The sequence below is a fragment of the Microtus ochrogaster genome, chromosome 1, assembly GCF_000317375.1.
Source record: "Microtus ochrogaster isolate Prairie Vole_2 chromosome 1, MicOch1.0, whole genome shotgun sequence".
Taxonomy (NCBI): domain Eukaryota; kingdom Metazoa; phylum Chordata; class Mammalia; order Rodentia; family Cricetidae; genus Microtus; species Microtus ochrogaster.
In genome coordinates, this window is record NC_022009.1 from 107,952,057 (window position 1) to 107,965,344 (window position 13,288).

General features: G+C 39.8%; 2 protein-coding genes across 2 annotated transcripts in view; one reads left to right on the top strand and one right to left on the bottom strand.

Moving 5' to 3' along the window:
• Window positions 1-13,288, top strand: part of LOC101989511 (mediator of RNA polymerase II transcription subunit 12-like protein) — a 224,414-nt gene that overhangs the window by 150,009 nt on the left and 61,117 nt on the right. Inside the window, exon 2 of the mRNA XM_026780392.1 lies at window positions 11,297-11,444. The gene's annotated coding sequence lies outside the window, so the exon portion shown is untranslated. The remainder of the gene's footprint in view (window positions 1-11,296; window positions 11,445-13,288) is intronic.
• Window positions 746-13,288, bottom strand: part of P2ry12 (purinergic receptor P2Y12) — a 40,260-nt gene continuing 27,717 nt past the window's right edge. The window contains exons 2-3 of the mRNA XM_005344021.3: window positions 4,383-4,546; window positions 746-2,749 (exon numbers count right to left, since the gene is read on the bottom strand). Coding sequence (XP_005344078.1) covers window positions 1,695-2,738 — 1,044 coding nt within the window. The 5' untranslated portion in view covers window positions 2,739-2,749; window positions 4,383-4,546 and the 3' untranslated portion in view covers window positions 746-1,694. The remainder of the gene's footprint in view (window positions 2,750-4,382; window positions 4,547-13,288) is intronic.

Here is a 13,288-nt window from a genome sequence, read left to right on the forward strand (position 1 = left end):
TCTCTCTCTCTCTCTCTCTGTGTGTGTGTGTGTGTGTGTGTGTGTGTGTGTGTGTGTGTGTGTGAGCTATGTCCCCTGCCTGCATGTGCTCATTTTTCACAGTCTCTGCCTCCATCTCCAGTCAGGTTCACACTGTAGCAGGGCCAATGTGCGAAGGGAGTAGTTGCCACACTATGAGTTAAATCTTCTTAGCTTTGCACTACAATGTAACTTGAGAAGTTGGGTTGGGTTTGGAAAACATTGAAGTTCAACAGCCTTGTCTATAGTATACCCTTTCCACTTACTTTAATGATATTTAGATGCTCTTAATCTTTACCATCTTCTGTTGGAGAATCACCTCTTAGGAGCATTAATAATTGAGACAAATGATTTGAACTTCCACACATTAGATATTTTGTTTATATTAAAGCTATTAAATATGGTCCTAATTTGGACATTATTGCCTATATGCATAAACTGAAGTGTCACACCATACCCAATAAATATAGACCAGTTCTGTGATGATTGCTAATAAAAATAAAATAGCAACTATGAGATACATGCTATCTGACTCCACATCTCATCTCTTTTATAATTATATGAGGACTTGAAGTCGTGATGAGATTTCCTAAAGAGGCTGAAGAATAAGACGGAATAAAGCTGTGCTGGCCGCCGTTCCCAAACACATTTGCTGATTATTGTAGGAGAGGAAGGTTGAGCCGTTGTCGCCAAGCTTTTGAACCAATAAATTCCAACAAAACAGTACAGAATAAATGTAATCTTTAATATTATACGCGTGATTACAAACAGGTAATGTCAGACAGTTCAGTCGCTTTCTTATTGGTAGGTGTGAGATGCATTCTGGTAATTATAGTTATTCACTTTTCTTACTAAGAAGTGATTTTTTTTCATTCAAGCAGCAGGCGTTTCTAAAGCTGATTAACAAAGGTAAGTGCCAATGATGGCGCTGTACCGAGTCAACTCAGAGTCTTAGTGAAATTGCTTTCTCTAGTGTTAAGGAAGTAGTAATATATTTTTTAAAATATTAGAATGTTATGAACGTTTACATTCCTTAAGTTAATGGTTTTATTCACGATGTCTGTTATTTATGGAAAGATACACTTTTAAACCTCTCCCCTCTTGATGAGCATTTATACTAATTCAGGCCTCATTCACAATGTCATTTCATTTGGTTTAAGTGTCCATGGGGTTGTTCTTGTCTTTGTTGTCATAAATGAGAAGTCCATAGTTACTGTGCTTGATGTATCAGACTGAACATAAATTTTCACTTATTACAAAAATAATACTGATTGGTAATGCATTTTAAAATGACAGTGGATATTGCATTTCATTGTTGATCATTTTGCAGAAACTAAGTAAATCACTAATTCTTTGTGGGTTTGCTTGCAGTGTAGCAATAGGATGCAGTTTATTTTACTATATTCCTGAAGATTAGGATTTTTCCCTTATATTTTAAGATGACATACATATGTATAAGTACATATATATACATATATATATACACACATACATACGTACGTACATATACATCCATTTGGTGTGTGTGTGAAAGTAGATGATTATTTCCCTAGTTTATTGCTTATTTAAAGAGTCATTAGCTCAGTTTCCTTTAAGGTAATATTAGTATTTTTGTGGTGTGATTTCCTTAGAGGAGTGTGAATGCCGCAGACTGAAACAGCCCCTGGGGTCATGTTTCACATTGGGGTCTCCTCACTTGGGTCACTACCTTCCTGTCCTTTCTTCTTGTTTTCCCCAGAGTGTGACATAGCATTAGAGCACCTCAGCATACTTTTCAAGGAATTTCTGAAAGACTTGCAAAGAAAGAAATAGATGAATGGATCCAGGCAGGCGTTCAAGGACGTCAGCCACAAGGTGCTCTCCTTCACATAGAACAGAGTGTTTTCAGCCGCGCAGTCAAAGACGGCCCGGGTCTGGCTCAAGGTGTAGGGAATCCGTGCAAAGTGGAAGGGCACAAAACAGATGAAGAACACAGCAATGATGATAAAAACTCTGACATTCACTCTTTTCTTGGGAGCTTTGCCTACACCTCTTGTTCTTACGTAGGACCTGTAGAGTTCTTTTGTAATGAGACTGTAACAAACAATGACAATCAAGAAATTAATCCAGAAAATGACTTGACAGATGTAATTGACTATTTCATGCCAGACCAGACCAAACTCTGACTTTAAGAAAGAACACTTATTGATGTTCTTATCTTTTGGACGCCTATTCGTGAGAATCATGTTAGGCAATGAGAGTAAGAACATGAAGGCCCAGATGACGACAGAAAGAATCTTTGCACCCAAGAGACTGCTGGAGTTGGAAGTTTTGAATGGCCTGGTGGTCTTCAGGTAGCGGTCAATGGTTATCAAACCAAGGAATGATATACTGATATACATTGTAAAATAAAAGGTGACTGAGGTAACTTGGCACACCAAGGTTCTCAGAGGTCCGGCTCCCAGTTTGGCGTCACTAAGAATTTTGAATGGAAAAGTTAGAATCATGAGAAGGTCGGAGATGACTGTGTTCTTAAGAAAAATAATGAAGTTGGATTTACTGCGGATCTGAAAGAAAATCCTCATTGCCAAGCTGTTTGTGATGAGTCCGGCAAAAAACAGGACGGTATAAAGCACTGGGAAGAGAACCTGGGTTATCTTGTAGTCTCTGCTGCATTGGGTGCCGTTCTCAGGTATGAAGGTGCTATTGGCTATGGTGGTGTCCATAGTAGGCATCTCCATTGTGCTAGCTCCTAGAGTAGAGAGAGTGGGGGAGGTTACACTTAGTCACAGGTTTGGTTGTTATCTCTCTGCACAACTTTTAGAAGTATAACCTTGCTTAAAGCTTGAGTTTTGTCTTAATGGTGGCAGTTGGCAGGAATTAAGAGAAAACTGAATTCCTGAATATTCCATCTAAACAAATATTCTGTCTCTAGCAAATTAAAACGATATGAAGTGTATTGTGTGATGTTATGGGAGCCTTGTGTCTGTTTTGTTGAATGTTTGTCACCTTGGTGTCTGCCCTCCTCTATTTATATGGGAAAGCCCAATGACAGGCATGCAGTAATGCTTTTCTTTCAAGCCTGTAGCCTTTTATTCTGTTTACAGCTCTCTTTTCTTCTGTACCCACATTCCTGGTTTCATAATTTAGTATCACTGATGAATTAAATGGAGAAGTGATTGATTATGAGTTAGAAGTATAAATACAATCCCAATCAAAGAATTTGGTATGAAATCACTGTTGGGAAGTTTATTCAATAAAATAAGTAGTAAATTGTAGAAAATAAAAATCCAAAGTTCTTTTCCTGTGTATTAGGAAATGTTTCTGCCTGTGCCCAGTCAGCCATACAATCAAATGTTAGCCTTACAGAGACTCATTATTTACTTCAGAGCATTTGTCCCATTTATTTCTCATTTTCAAGTTGTTCATTGTGTTTGAAGTTCGTTTATGTTTTCTGACTATCATTCAGTGTGACTCCTAAAACAGTAACAATAATAGAAGGCAGAAGCAGCCTTTGTATATGTGACAATTGCTTGTTATTTCACAAAGCAGCCAGAGCGTCATTCTCAGGTTTGTGACATGTTTAATGGTAGCTAAAATAAAATAGCAGAAATTGGTCCTCATCTGCTTTCCTAGGTTATCACACAACAGACAGCGCAAGGAAGAGTGTTGACTCATCAGCCAGTTGACTTGGATTCTATATATGGCATCTAACTGGAAATTTAAGATGGAGTTTAAAGATTTTCAAATTTCCATCAAACAAATAAAATGATTTCTCAATTAGCAGAACTTCTCATATTCCAATACAGTTTTAAAAACCCATATAACTCTTATATAAGCTCTAACATGATAAATTAAGATAGCAGATATTCCCTCCAAATGTCAATGGAATCATTTAATTACTGAAAATTATACAGTTAAGACATATACAGGAGTATAACCTCAGCACCTCTTACTCCACACCTTAAAGGTGAGAGCGAACCCTGAGTTCAGTTCTCTTAGCCTTCATTAGTACCTTCTGCTTGTCCATTCCTAGATCGTTCTGGTAATTCTACCTTAGGAAGGCTCATTGTACATAGTAGGTAAATTATTTAACAAATGTCTCAACATTGGGAAATCCTGTTCCTTTGTTTATATTTAATTCTCATTTCACAGTCAAAACATCAACATTTATCCATGCTTTGTCATATTTTTATTGAAGAACTTAATCTCCCATGCCACTAAGACTAGTATCTTAGTTTTTTAACTTAATGTTATTCAAAAACTGTATGCTTCTCATTTTGTTAATTGTTATATAAGGTTTTCGATCTTACAAACAAACTTGAAAAACATGCATATACGTCATAGCATAAGTACAAGTCTGTCAAGTGATAATGTTACCTTACCTGGTTATCCCGTTGGTCCTGAAGGTTTTGGGTATCTCCAGTAATACTAATTAGTGGAACTTGCAGGCCGGCATCTGGTGTTTTCTCTCAGTACTTAGTTTAGTTGCCAGTGTTGTCTGTGATAGAGAATCTGCTGAGTTTTCAGCAATGCAGTCTTGAGCGTTCTAGAGAGAAATAAAGGGAGAGGGGAAGGAAGAACATCCCAGTGAGAGATTACCTTCCACTGCACATTCAAAGCTCTGCAGACACCGAATCTGTCTGGCTTTAGGACTTCTGCTTTTATCTCTTGGGAAATAATGGGGCAAAGGTGGCTGAGAAGTCATCTTTTGAAAACCAGTTTAAGATACTGCGACTTTGTTTTTTTTCTAAAACCTGTAATAGAATCAGTAAGGTCGAGTGTTTCTCGGAGGGGGATTTTCCATGCAAATAAATGATAAATTCAAGTTGAGATGAAGTCTTCTAAATCTGGTCCTGGGGGAAGGCTGCACACTGGCTTTCTCAGATGGCTGTTCACCTGAAAACACAGTGTGCTCAAAGTGGGAGATGCGTTACTGTCTAACAAGTAATTCTATTATCTTGAAGTGTGTGCTTCCTTGGGGATGGTAAGCCTTTTGCTTCTTGTTTTATCCTGGTTCATAATGACATTACTTAAAATCTGTGATTGATTAATGTCTTTGTGGGCAAAACAGCATCATCCCATTATAAATTATTAGACTCCCAAATTATATTAGGAAAGAAAACAGTTGTATCCATTGCCAGGCTGATTGCATGAACAGTTTTCATGGTTGTTCTGAACAAAACTTAAATAAGGAACAGTGGTTTTTATTTTTGTTTGCTTGGTTTTTGTTTGTTTTTTAGTATTGAGTCTGTGGGTAATGGTTCTACCTTTGTATCATTATTATATGCAATTCCTTAAATTTTACACTAAAACAGGCAAAAGATACACTTGGAGTGAAATTGTAGGATAAATTTGTTACTGTTTTATATTATTTATATTTATGTTTCTGGCTCCTGCATTTGGAGATAAAGCGCATGCATTGTTCACAAGTACCGAAATGGTTTTCTGTCAGCAGTAAAATTCCTTGGGCAGATAGATGCCTCTACTAAGACATATTCTCCAATTCTGAATTTTGAGTGTGTGTATACTTGTTAAATTGATTTAATGGTTTGAGAGTGTGTCATGGCAGCTCAGCATCACTTGAATGAACCCTGTTTTTAGAATGTGCAATTAGAGAACCTCCCTAGTCTCCATGAACCAGAGACACCCCCCCCCTTTTTGTATTTAACCTTCCTTCCAGATGATGCTCAGGCACACTAAAGCATGAGGACCACTGGATTAAATAGACACAGGACTATTATTGCCACCACAATTTGAAGTCAAGCCGTCAATGTCATTCACTTCAGCAACATTCAGTTACGTACTAACTGCAGTATTTCCATCACCTAGAAAGAAGTAGTGATTTGATTTTAGGCTTTTGAAAAGTCTACATGGTTGTTCTTCATATAAGCAAAGCCAATTAAACTGGTCTTACTTGCTGATTTGAGTGTCTGAGATACTTTTTTAGAGGAGCTTTACGCTTTGAGATGATAATCGCCCACATTTGATCTCTTGCACTGCCATAATTAACCCACATTGATTTTATCAGCCAGTACTCATTCTGTGATCAGTTTTTGAATGAAGGAACCTGAGTGGAGCAGTCAGGTTAATTGGAGACTCCATCCCAAGCCCCGTTGTCTGGTCCACAGCATGCTTTGCTCATGGGACTCTCCCCCCCCGCATGCCACCTCTGGTCTCTTTCCTCTTCAGGGCCCAGGGAGAACCAAACATCCGCACTGCCTTTTGATACATAAGCACTCTCCTTGCCTTTATACCCAATTCAAAACTCTCGGATCCTTATACTGTTTCTGAGATCTCTGTTAAAACAGGTTTCCAGAAGGAGAGTTATAGATTGTCTTCAGTGAATCAGCCTGCCAGGATAAAAGAAAATCAACTCATGATTCCTCAGCTATGCTTTCTTACTAAGAATATAGATTTTCAAATCCTTGGAACATTCTCAGTAGTAACTGGAAGACTAAAAAGAGCTTTGACCTCAGCCTGTTTCATCTTTCCTCAGATTTTAAGTGACAACCACAAACTCTTTTCTCTAAACCTTCTCATATTTTCTCATTGCGGACAACTGCCAACTGCCAATTTCCCCTTTGGTCACCTAGCCTTGAAAGTCACTAAAATATTTAGGTGGAAAGTATCTCATCCTAAAACTCTGTTGTTACTCAGCAGAAAAAAAAATAATGAGATCTTGAAATTTGCAGGCAAATGGATGGAGCTGGAAAACATCATATTAATTGAGGTAACCCAGACTCAGAAAGACAATATCATATGTACTCACTCATAAGTGGCTTTTAGACATAAAGCAAAGAAAGCCAGTCTACAATTCACAATCCCAGAGAACCTAGACAGCAATGAGGACCCTGAGAGAGACATACTTGGATCTAATGCACAAGGGAAGTAGAAAAGGACAAGATCTCCTGAGTAAATTGGGAGCATGGGGTCCATGGGAGAGGGTTGAAGGGAAGGGGGGGAGGAAGAAAGGGAAGCAGAGAAAAATGTATAACTCAATAAAATCAATTAAAAAAAAACCCTCTGTCTTATCATGTAGCACAATCAATTGGTCACATCTGCCTCCTCCTGTCAGTAAACAACACCATCACCAACACTTTGTAATAGTCTTATTTGGCAAATGAAATTTAATATATTTTATATTCAAGATAATTTGGAAAATTGAGCAAACCTTTTGTTTTAAATGTTAAATTATTTTGCCAAATTTATTGAAGATAATACTTTCTGTTTATCTAAAATTTGTTTTAATTCATATAGCATTGCTATGAGCCCAGGAGGCCATTCCTTAAAGTGCATGTGGTCCTTGTACATTTAGGTTTGGGCAGGAGGATGAAGATATAATTAGATATTTGGTCATATTTGGAGTCTTTTCAATTCTAATGACTTTTAATCATTTTGATATCAATGATTTTTTTGATTAAACTCGTACATTATACCAGAGCATGTCTCTTATTAGCTAGCTTAGGGTTTTTTCCCATAGCAATTTAGGTTATATAAATATAGTTTTAAAACATAAGCAGTGTTGGGCATTGGGAATATTTAGCAAATAAAAGGCCGTGTCTTGTAATTCCATTATCTGTCAGCCTGGTCCTTGCCTGAAAGAAGAGAAATAGTGTATCATGAACTCTGTGCACATTGTTCTGATGACTTCAGCTTCTGTTATCCCACACTGTAAGGCATGCACATTAAAAGCACACACATTTTGGCAGTTATTCTTAATGTTAATTTTAAAGAAACGAAGATGGCTGAGAGCAGACCTTAATTTGGCCAACTTCATTATTTCCTCCTAAGGATGTCTGATATTTCTAGGGTGGGTAAGCGTGCTGTGGTTTTAAAGAGAAAGCCTTCTGGTTTCTTAGCCAGCTAGGCCTCTGTTTGCATGATGTGATGCTCAGGGAGGGGAAGTAACCGATGTGGAGGATGTTCCTCTGAGTACTCAGTTTACAGGGGACATGGCCTGTTCAGTTCTCTGCACTTATCCTAAAAATAAAGACAGATGGAGTTCTGTAGTGGATTCAGCTGGTTCTTTTCTGTTCAAAGAATATACCCATTTAGGGATTATCTATTAGTATAGTTTTTAGTTCTGGTCTCAGATCATTAACATTTCTTACAACTATGCCATGTCAGGATGCTCAAATACTAAGATAAAGGACTGCCACCTTTGTAAGTATTTGGTATATGTTCATAGGTTGAGTTGCTTCTTACCTGATAAATTCAGTTTGAGGTTTTCTACATTTTTCTACTTATAGAAAAAAAAAGTAGACACAAACAAGTCATGTAGCCTGCTGGAAACTTCAAAATGTCCCTGCTTTGCTGTTGGAAAGCCAATAATAGTTATTGCTCTTTTCCTGATACTAACTTAAGGAAGTCAGTAATGCCTTCTTGTAGAATCCCTCCTATCTCCTTGTATGCTCTTCTACAGTGGCTGCGTCACCTCTCTCTCCAGCAGGGCAAGTTACTCATGTCTTGGATTCCATGTGCTATTTTTCCTGAAATTTCTTTGCCTGAGGTTACGTAGGCAGTGTTCTTGTCTCCTCTGTCGATCTAGACAGTGACCCATTGTCTCCCACCTCTCATCAACAATCTGCTCCACAAACCTGCCATCCTTTGAAGGTGTCTTTATTTGTGTCATCATTTGAAACAAAAGCTTGCTGTTGATTGCGCATCACATTTTCTTTTTTAACTCATTTTTCCTACTCGGCTTCTAGTAAACTTGAATCGCTTCCCAGCCACCCCTGCCTCTATTCCTTCTTTAGCAGCTCGCTCCTCAACCTCTCGCTTCATAGCCACTCTAGAGAAAGTTCGCTTTTGACATTCACACAAGTTTTTAATAACACCAAACAAAGCAAAATTAAAAAAATAAAAATAAATATCACATCTAAACTGACTCTTTGCCTCCATTTGATTCACATCTAAACTAACTCTGCCTCCATTTGATCCCTGTTGGACCATTGGTTAACCGTCCCTATTGTGTCCCCAGACCTGACGTCTGGGCCTTGCTTGGCTAGAGCATCTTACTTAGTCAAGAAGCACAGGTGTGTATCATTTTCATAGCTGGCTCCTGTTCTCCACCATCTCAGCCACCTAAGTAGAACGTGGAAGCTTTGCACATTCCTCTGGTCTTAGTGCTCTCCTAGCCGCCTCAACTCTGACCAACATTAGTGCCCACATCAAACCCAATACACGTTAACCACACACTTTCTTGTTTTATCTCCAACAACCTTTTCAGTTTGATTCAATGAAATCCAGCATGATGCACACTCACTCACTGGACCCTGCTGTCTGACACTTTTCTCCATCAGGTGCTCTCTAGATTCTGCTTTCTGTTCCTCATCCCCACAGCTGAGACTCCGTTCACCACACAAACGTGACCTTTCTATTGGTTTCACGCTTCTTCAGCTTTCTTAGCACTTTAACAGCCAGTTGTTCCCTACGAAACAGTGATTTTTTTTGTCTTCCTTTCTTCCCTTCAATCTTCCTTCACCCATGTTTGTTCCTTCTTCCACTGACTTCTTTTTGCTCACTAAGCATTAAGGGCCACTTTTACTAAAGAGAATAACAGGGGACTCAGGAAGACAACCATTAATGCCCCCCAAAAAGCAACAACATAGAAAATGAATGATCTATGTCTGAATGCCCCAAATCCTGCTTCCCCTTCCTAGTCCCTGTGTGCTGAGGACACTGATGGGGTCCTAACACTCTCCCTCGAGGTAAATATCAGCAATTAAGATCATCCCTTTTAGGTGACAGGAAGAGCTTAAGCAAGTCTGTGTGAAATGTTGATTAATGCAGTACCTTGTGGTCTCTTGGTATGTGTGGAGGAGTGGGAGTCTAGAATGTGAATAGTGAGCACCATACACACACACACACACACACACACACACACACACACAGTGTTCTAGGACATTGCATGTGCGTATGTCTTGCTTATTCTCGCAGTCACTTACAGACACTATTCAGTTCTTCAGAAGAAGATTCTGAGACTAGGAAGTAGGTTTGTTACACAGGATTATGAGTTGTTTACTGTCGTGACTAGGATACATTCCAAGCTCTCTCAGCCCTAAGCATGGTACACTATGGGGCTGTAGCTGTCCTGAGTTGTTACTAGTATGTGGACCTTTGATCTTTCACAATCCCTGTCTGGACCTCTTTAGGTCTATTTGGACCCTTTGGAACATTAAGAATTAGCGATATAGAACGAGAAGTCAACAGGAAATGCAAATGCGTATTATTTCTAGCACTGTGTAATTGAATTGTAGATTGAACTGGGGAGTGAACATGGCATTTGTCCAACAGTTTCGGAAGCACCGTGTTTGTTCTGTATGCAGGGAACACACAGAACCCTATGGGCAATGCTGCAGGTCCTCATCTCTGAAGGGTTTTGCTGTTGCCAATGATAAACATATCCCCTAGGAGGAGTTTTTTAGGATAAGAGGCAAGGAGGAAGGGGAGGCCTTTGCATGGATGGTGCGCTACAAAGAGTAACAAAGGGGAGATACAGTGAAAGGTCCAGCTGAGAAGCAAATAACTTTACTCAGAAAATGGAAAACAAAAGATGTCAATTAACATTGAAAAATTTAAGCCAGTCCTAACCTGAGTTAGGATGTTACATTTGGCTAAGGCTAAATTCATCTCAATGCTAGACTTACATTCGTTACTCAGTGACTCAATAATTTATTTTCTCACAAGGGAAGAAGTCGCGCTTGGATTTGCGTGATCATTTGAGGAGCCTGGGGTCTAAAATGGAAGAGCAATAGTGAGCATCTCAGACTATGTGTTTTTAGATACTTATCTTATACATGGTGATTCTTATGCTTTCCTTTATTGTCATCTGGAAATAAATATTAATATATCTTACACAGCCATGTTGAAGTAAGTGTAGTACCCTTCTCTGAAGGTAGTTGAAGGTCCTAGTAATATTTTTTCCCTAAATATAAAACACACTTTATTGCTGTACATCTGAGACCAAGCTCACTAAGGAAATAGTATCATCATTCTATGCCATGTTAAAATTTAGACAATGAGAAAAATCTTTCAATAGCCAGAACTTACTCTGCAGGGTACGCCCACATCAAATGCTTCAGGCCAGCTGGTACTTTATTATTTTTTTTTTACTTTAGCATGTTCCAAACTGGAAAAACAGGGGTGTTGCCGGTGGAGGTTGAGGTGAGTTGCAGAGCTGGCAGATGCCGCTCCCGCAAACAGGCATGGAGAGGCCGTGACTAGTGTGTTTCAGGAGTAGGACATGTACCCCCAGCCCTGCGAACTGGCTTCAGAGTCATTTGCTGTCTTTCAGGATGAGTCTTCAAGTCATGAATGTAACCAGCGCACAATCCTTCTCTACGGAGTCGGAAAAGAGCGTGACGAAGCCAGGCATCAGCTGAAGAAGATCACCAAAGATATCCTACGAATCCTAAACAAGAAGAGCACCACGGAATCAGGGGGTAAGGAGCCCCAGTGCCCTGGCTCCTGCCGCCTTTGCTTGTGTTCCCTGTTCTCGCAGGCTTTATCAGAGTGGCCCACGTCACTGTCACCAGTGTTTCCTCTCTTGAATGACTGTCACACTGAAATATGAATAGGCACATTTGCATCTTAAGGTCTTGTGTTCATTGCTAGCGACCTTTGTGTGAAGCAGCTTCCACCTCCTGTAGGTAGACAGGGCAAGTTCCATATGTGTTCTCTGTAGTCGTCACTGTGGATGATGTGCTGAATAATGAGATGGAACGCTCTGCCTGCAAACAGTCAATTTACTTCTTCTTTGCATCGTTTTTACAAGCTTGTGGTTGGCTGTTTCTCTGTCCTCTCGGTTTCACGTTAGATGCAAATCATGGTCCAGTTAATGATTTCGTGTTACTCAGCAAGAGAGTGGCGGTAGTAGTCATGGCTAAGTCTGTCACCAAATAACTCCAGGTGACAGAGGCATGAGATCTTCAGTAGTAGTGCCCTTTTTGTCTTGGAATTTTCCCTCCCTGTTCTTTTCACAGGCTTTTCATTTCCTGAGCTTTGCCCCTGTATTGTGTCACCACCTTGCATAATTGGAGTCATGCAATTATCTGCTTCATATTTGCCCAATGACTCTCTGCGAGGTTTACATCGTTTTACGGTCACGGTTTAGAACATGGCACCACTTTATACCTTAGCGCCACCGCTGATCTTTCCCTCTCTGACACGTCAGTCCTATAAAGGAGGAAAAGGGTTGCATTTCCCCTGGGTGGAGAGCTCACGTCCTAGTGGAGGTTTTCTTTCTTGAGGCGAAACCTCTGGGAACCCTTTCTATTTTTGAGATTTTAACAGGATAAACTATTAGGACCTGTTTATGTATGCTAGACTATTCCTAAAAGTTGAGATACTTGAAATAGATTTTTTTTTCTGCCATCAGCACGGGTGCACTTGCCTGAGCACAGCAGGCCTACCCGTGTGTGTTTGTGCCTGTTTTCTGGGGCCCCAGTGTCCGAGGGACAGAGTCCGAGGCTATGCTAACACAGGGGTCCTCATGCGTGATCTCCATCCCATGCCCTGCCTCCCTTCCCGTGCCAGCTCAGGGCCCACAAACACACCAGCATTATGAGAAATGACCAAGAGCCAAGAAAGGGAAATGAAATTGTGTTTTGTTGGCTTCTCATGAGCTTGGACAAGAGACTGTTCTGTCTAAGAAAACCATTTATCAGTTGTGCTATGTTCTCCCTCTCAGAGAAAAAGAGGAAATGAATTGCGCCAGAAGATTGAATTTAGAAGCCTTGCAGCGAGCTAGCACAGAACCTTTTGAGCAGCTTTTGGTATAGAATGGGGGTAGGGGATGCTGATGCCTGCAGGAGACACAGTCATGCTTAACTTATCCAGTTAGCGTAGAGGGCCTTTGCAGATCTCTGAAATTTCTGGATAAAAAAAGACCAAAGGGGGTTGGAAGGGGGAAGGAAACCGTGTGGTGTCTTTTCTGCTGAGCCTACTTCCTTCCTTCATAGAAGTGTTTTAATGCCAGACTATTGTCTGTTCTGTCTTTGTACCAAACCCTGAAGTAGACATTACTTGCATATGGACTAAAAAAAAAAAAAAAAGACATTTCCTGTTCAGAGTTTCAAAGTATCAGTCACTTCAAAGTGGCATCTCCAGAGGTTATTTTTTCCTTCTATTATAATGATATTAATTTCAGATATAGTGCCCTGCCATCCAATAAGCCGTCTTCATTTTAAGTTATTAGTTAAGACTTCATTTATACACCAGAAGTTAGCCAGCTATACTTGGGGCTAATGGAAATTTGTATACACACACGCACGCACACACACACACA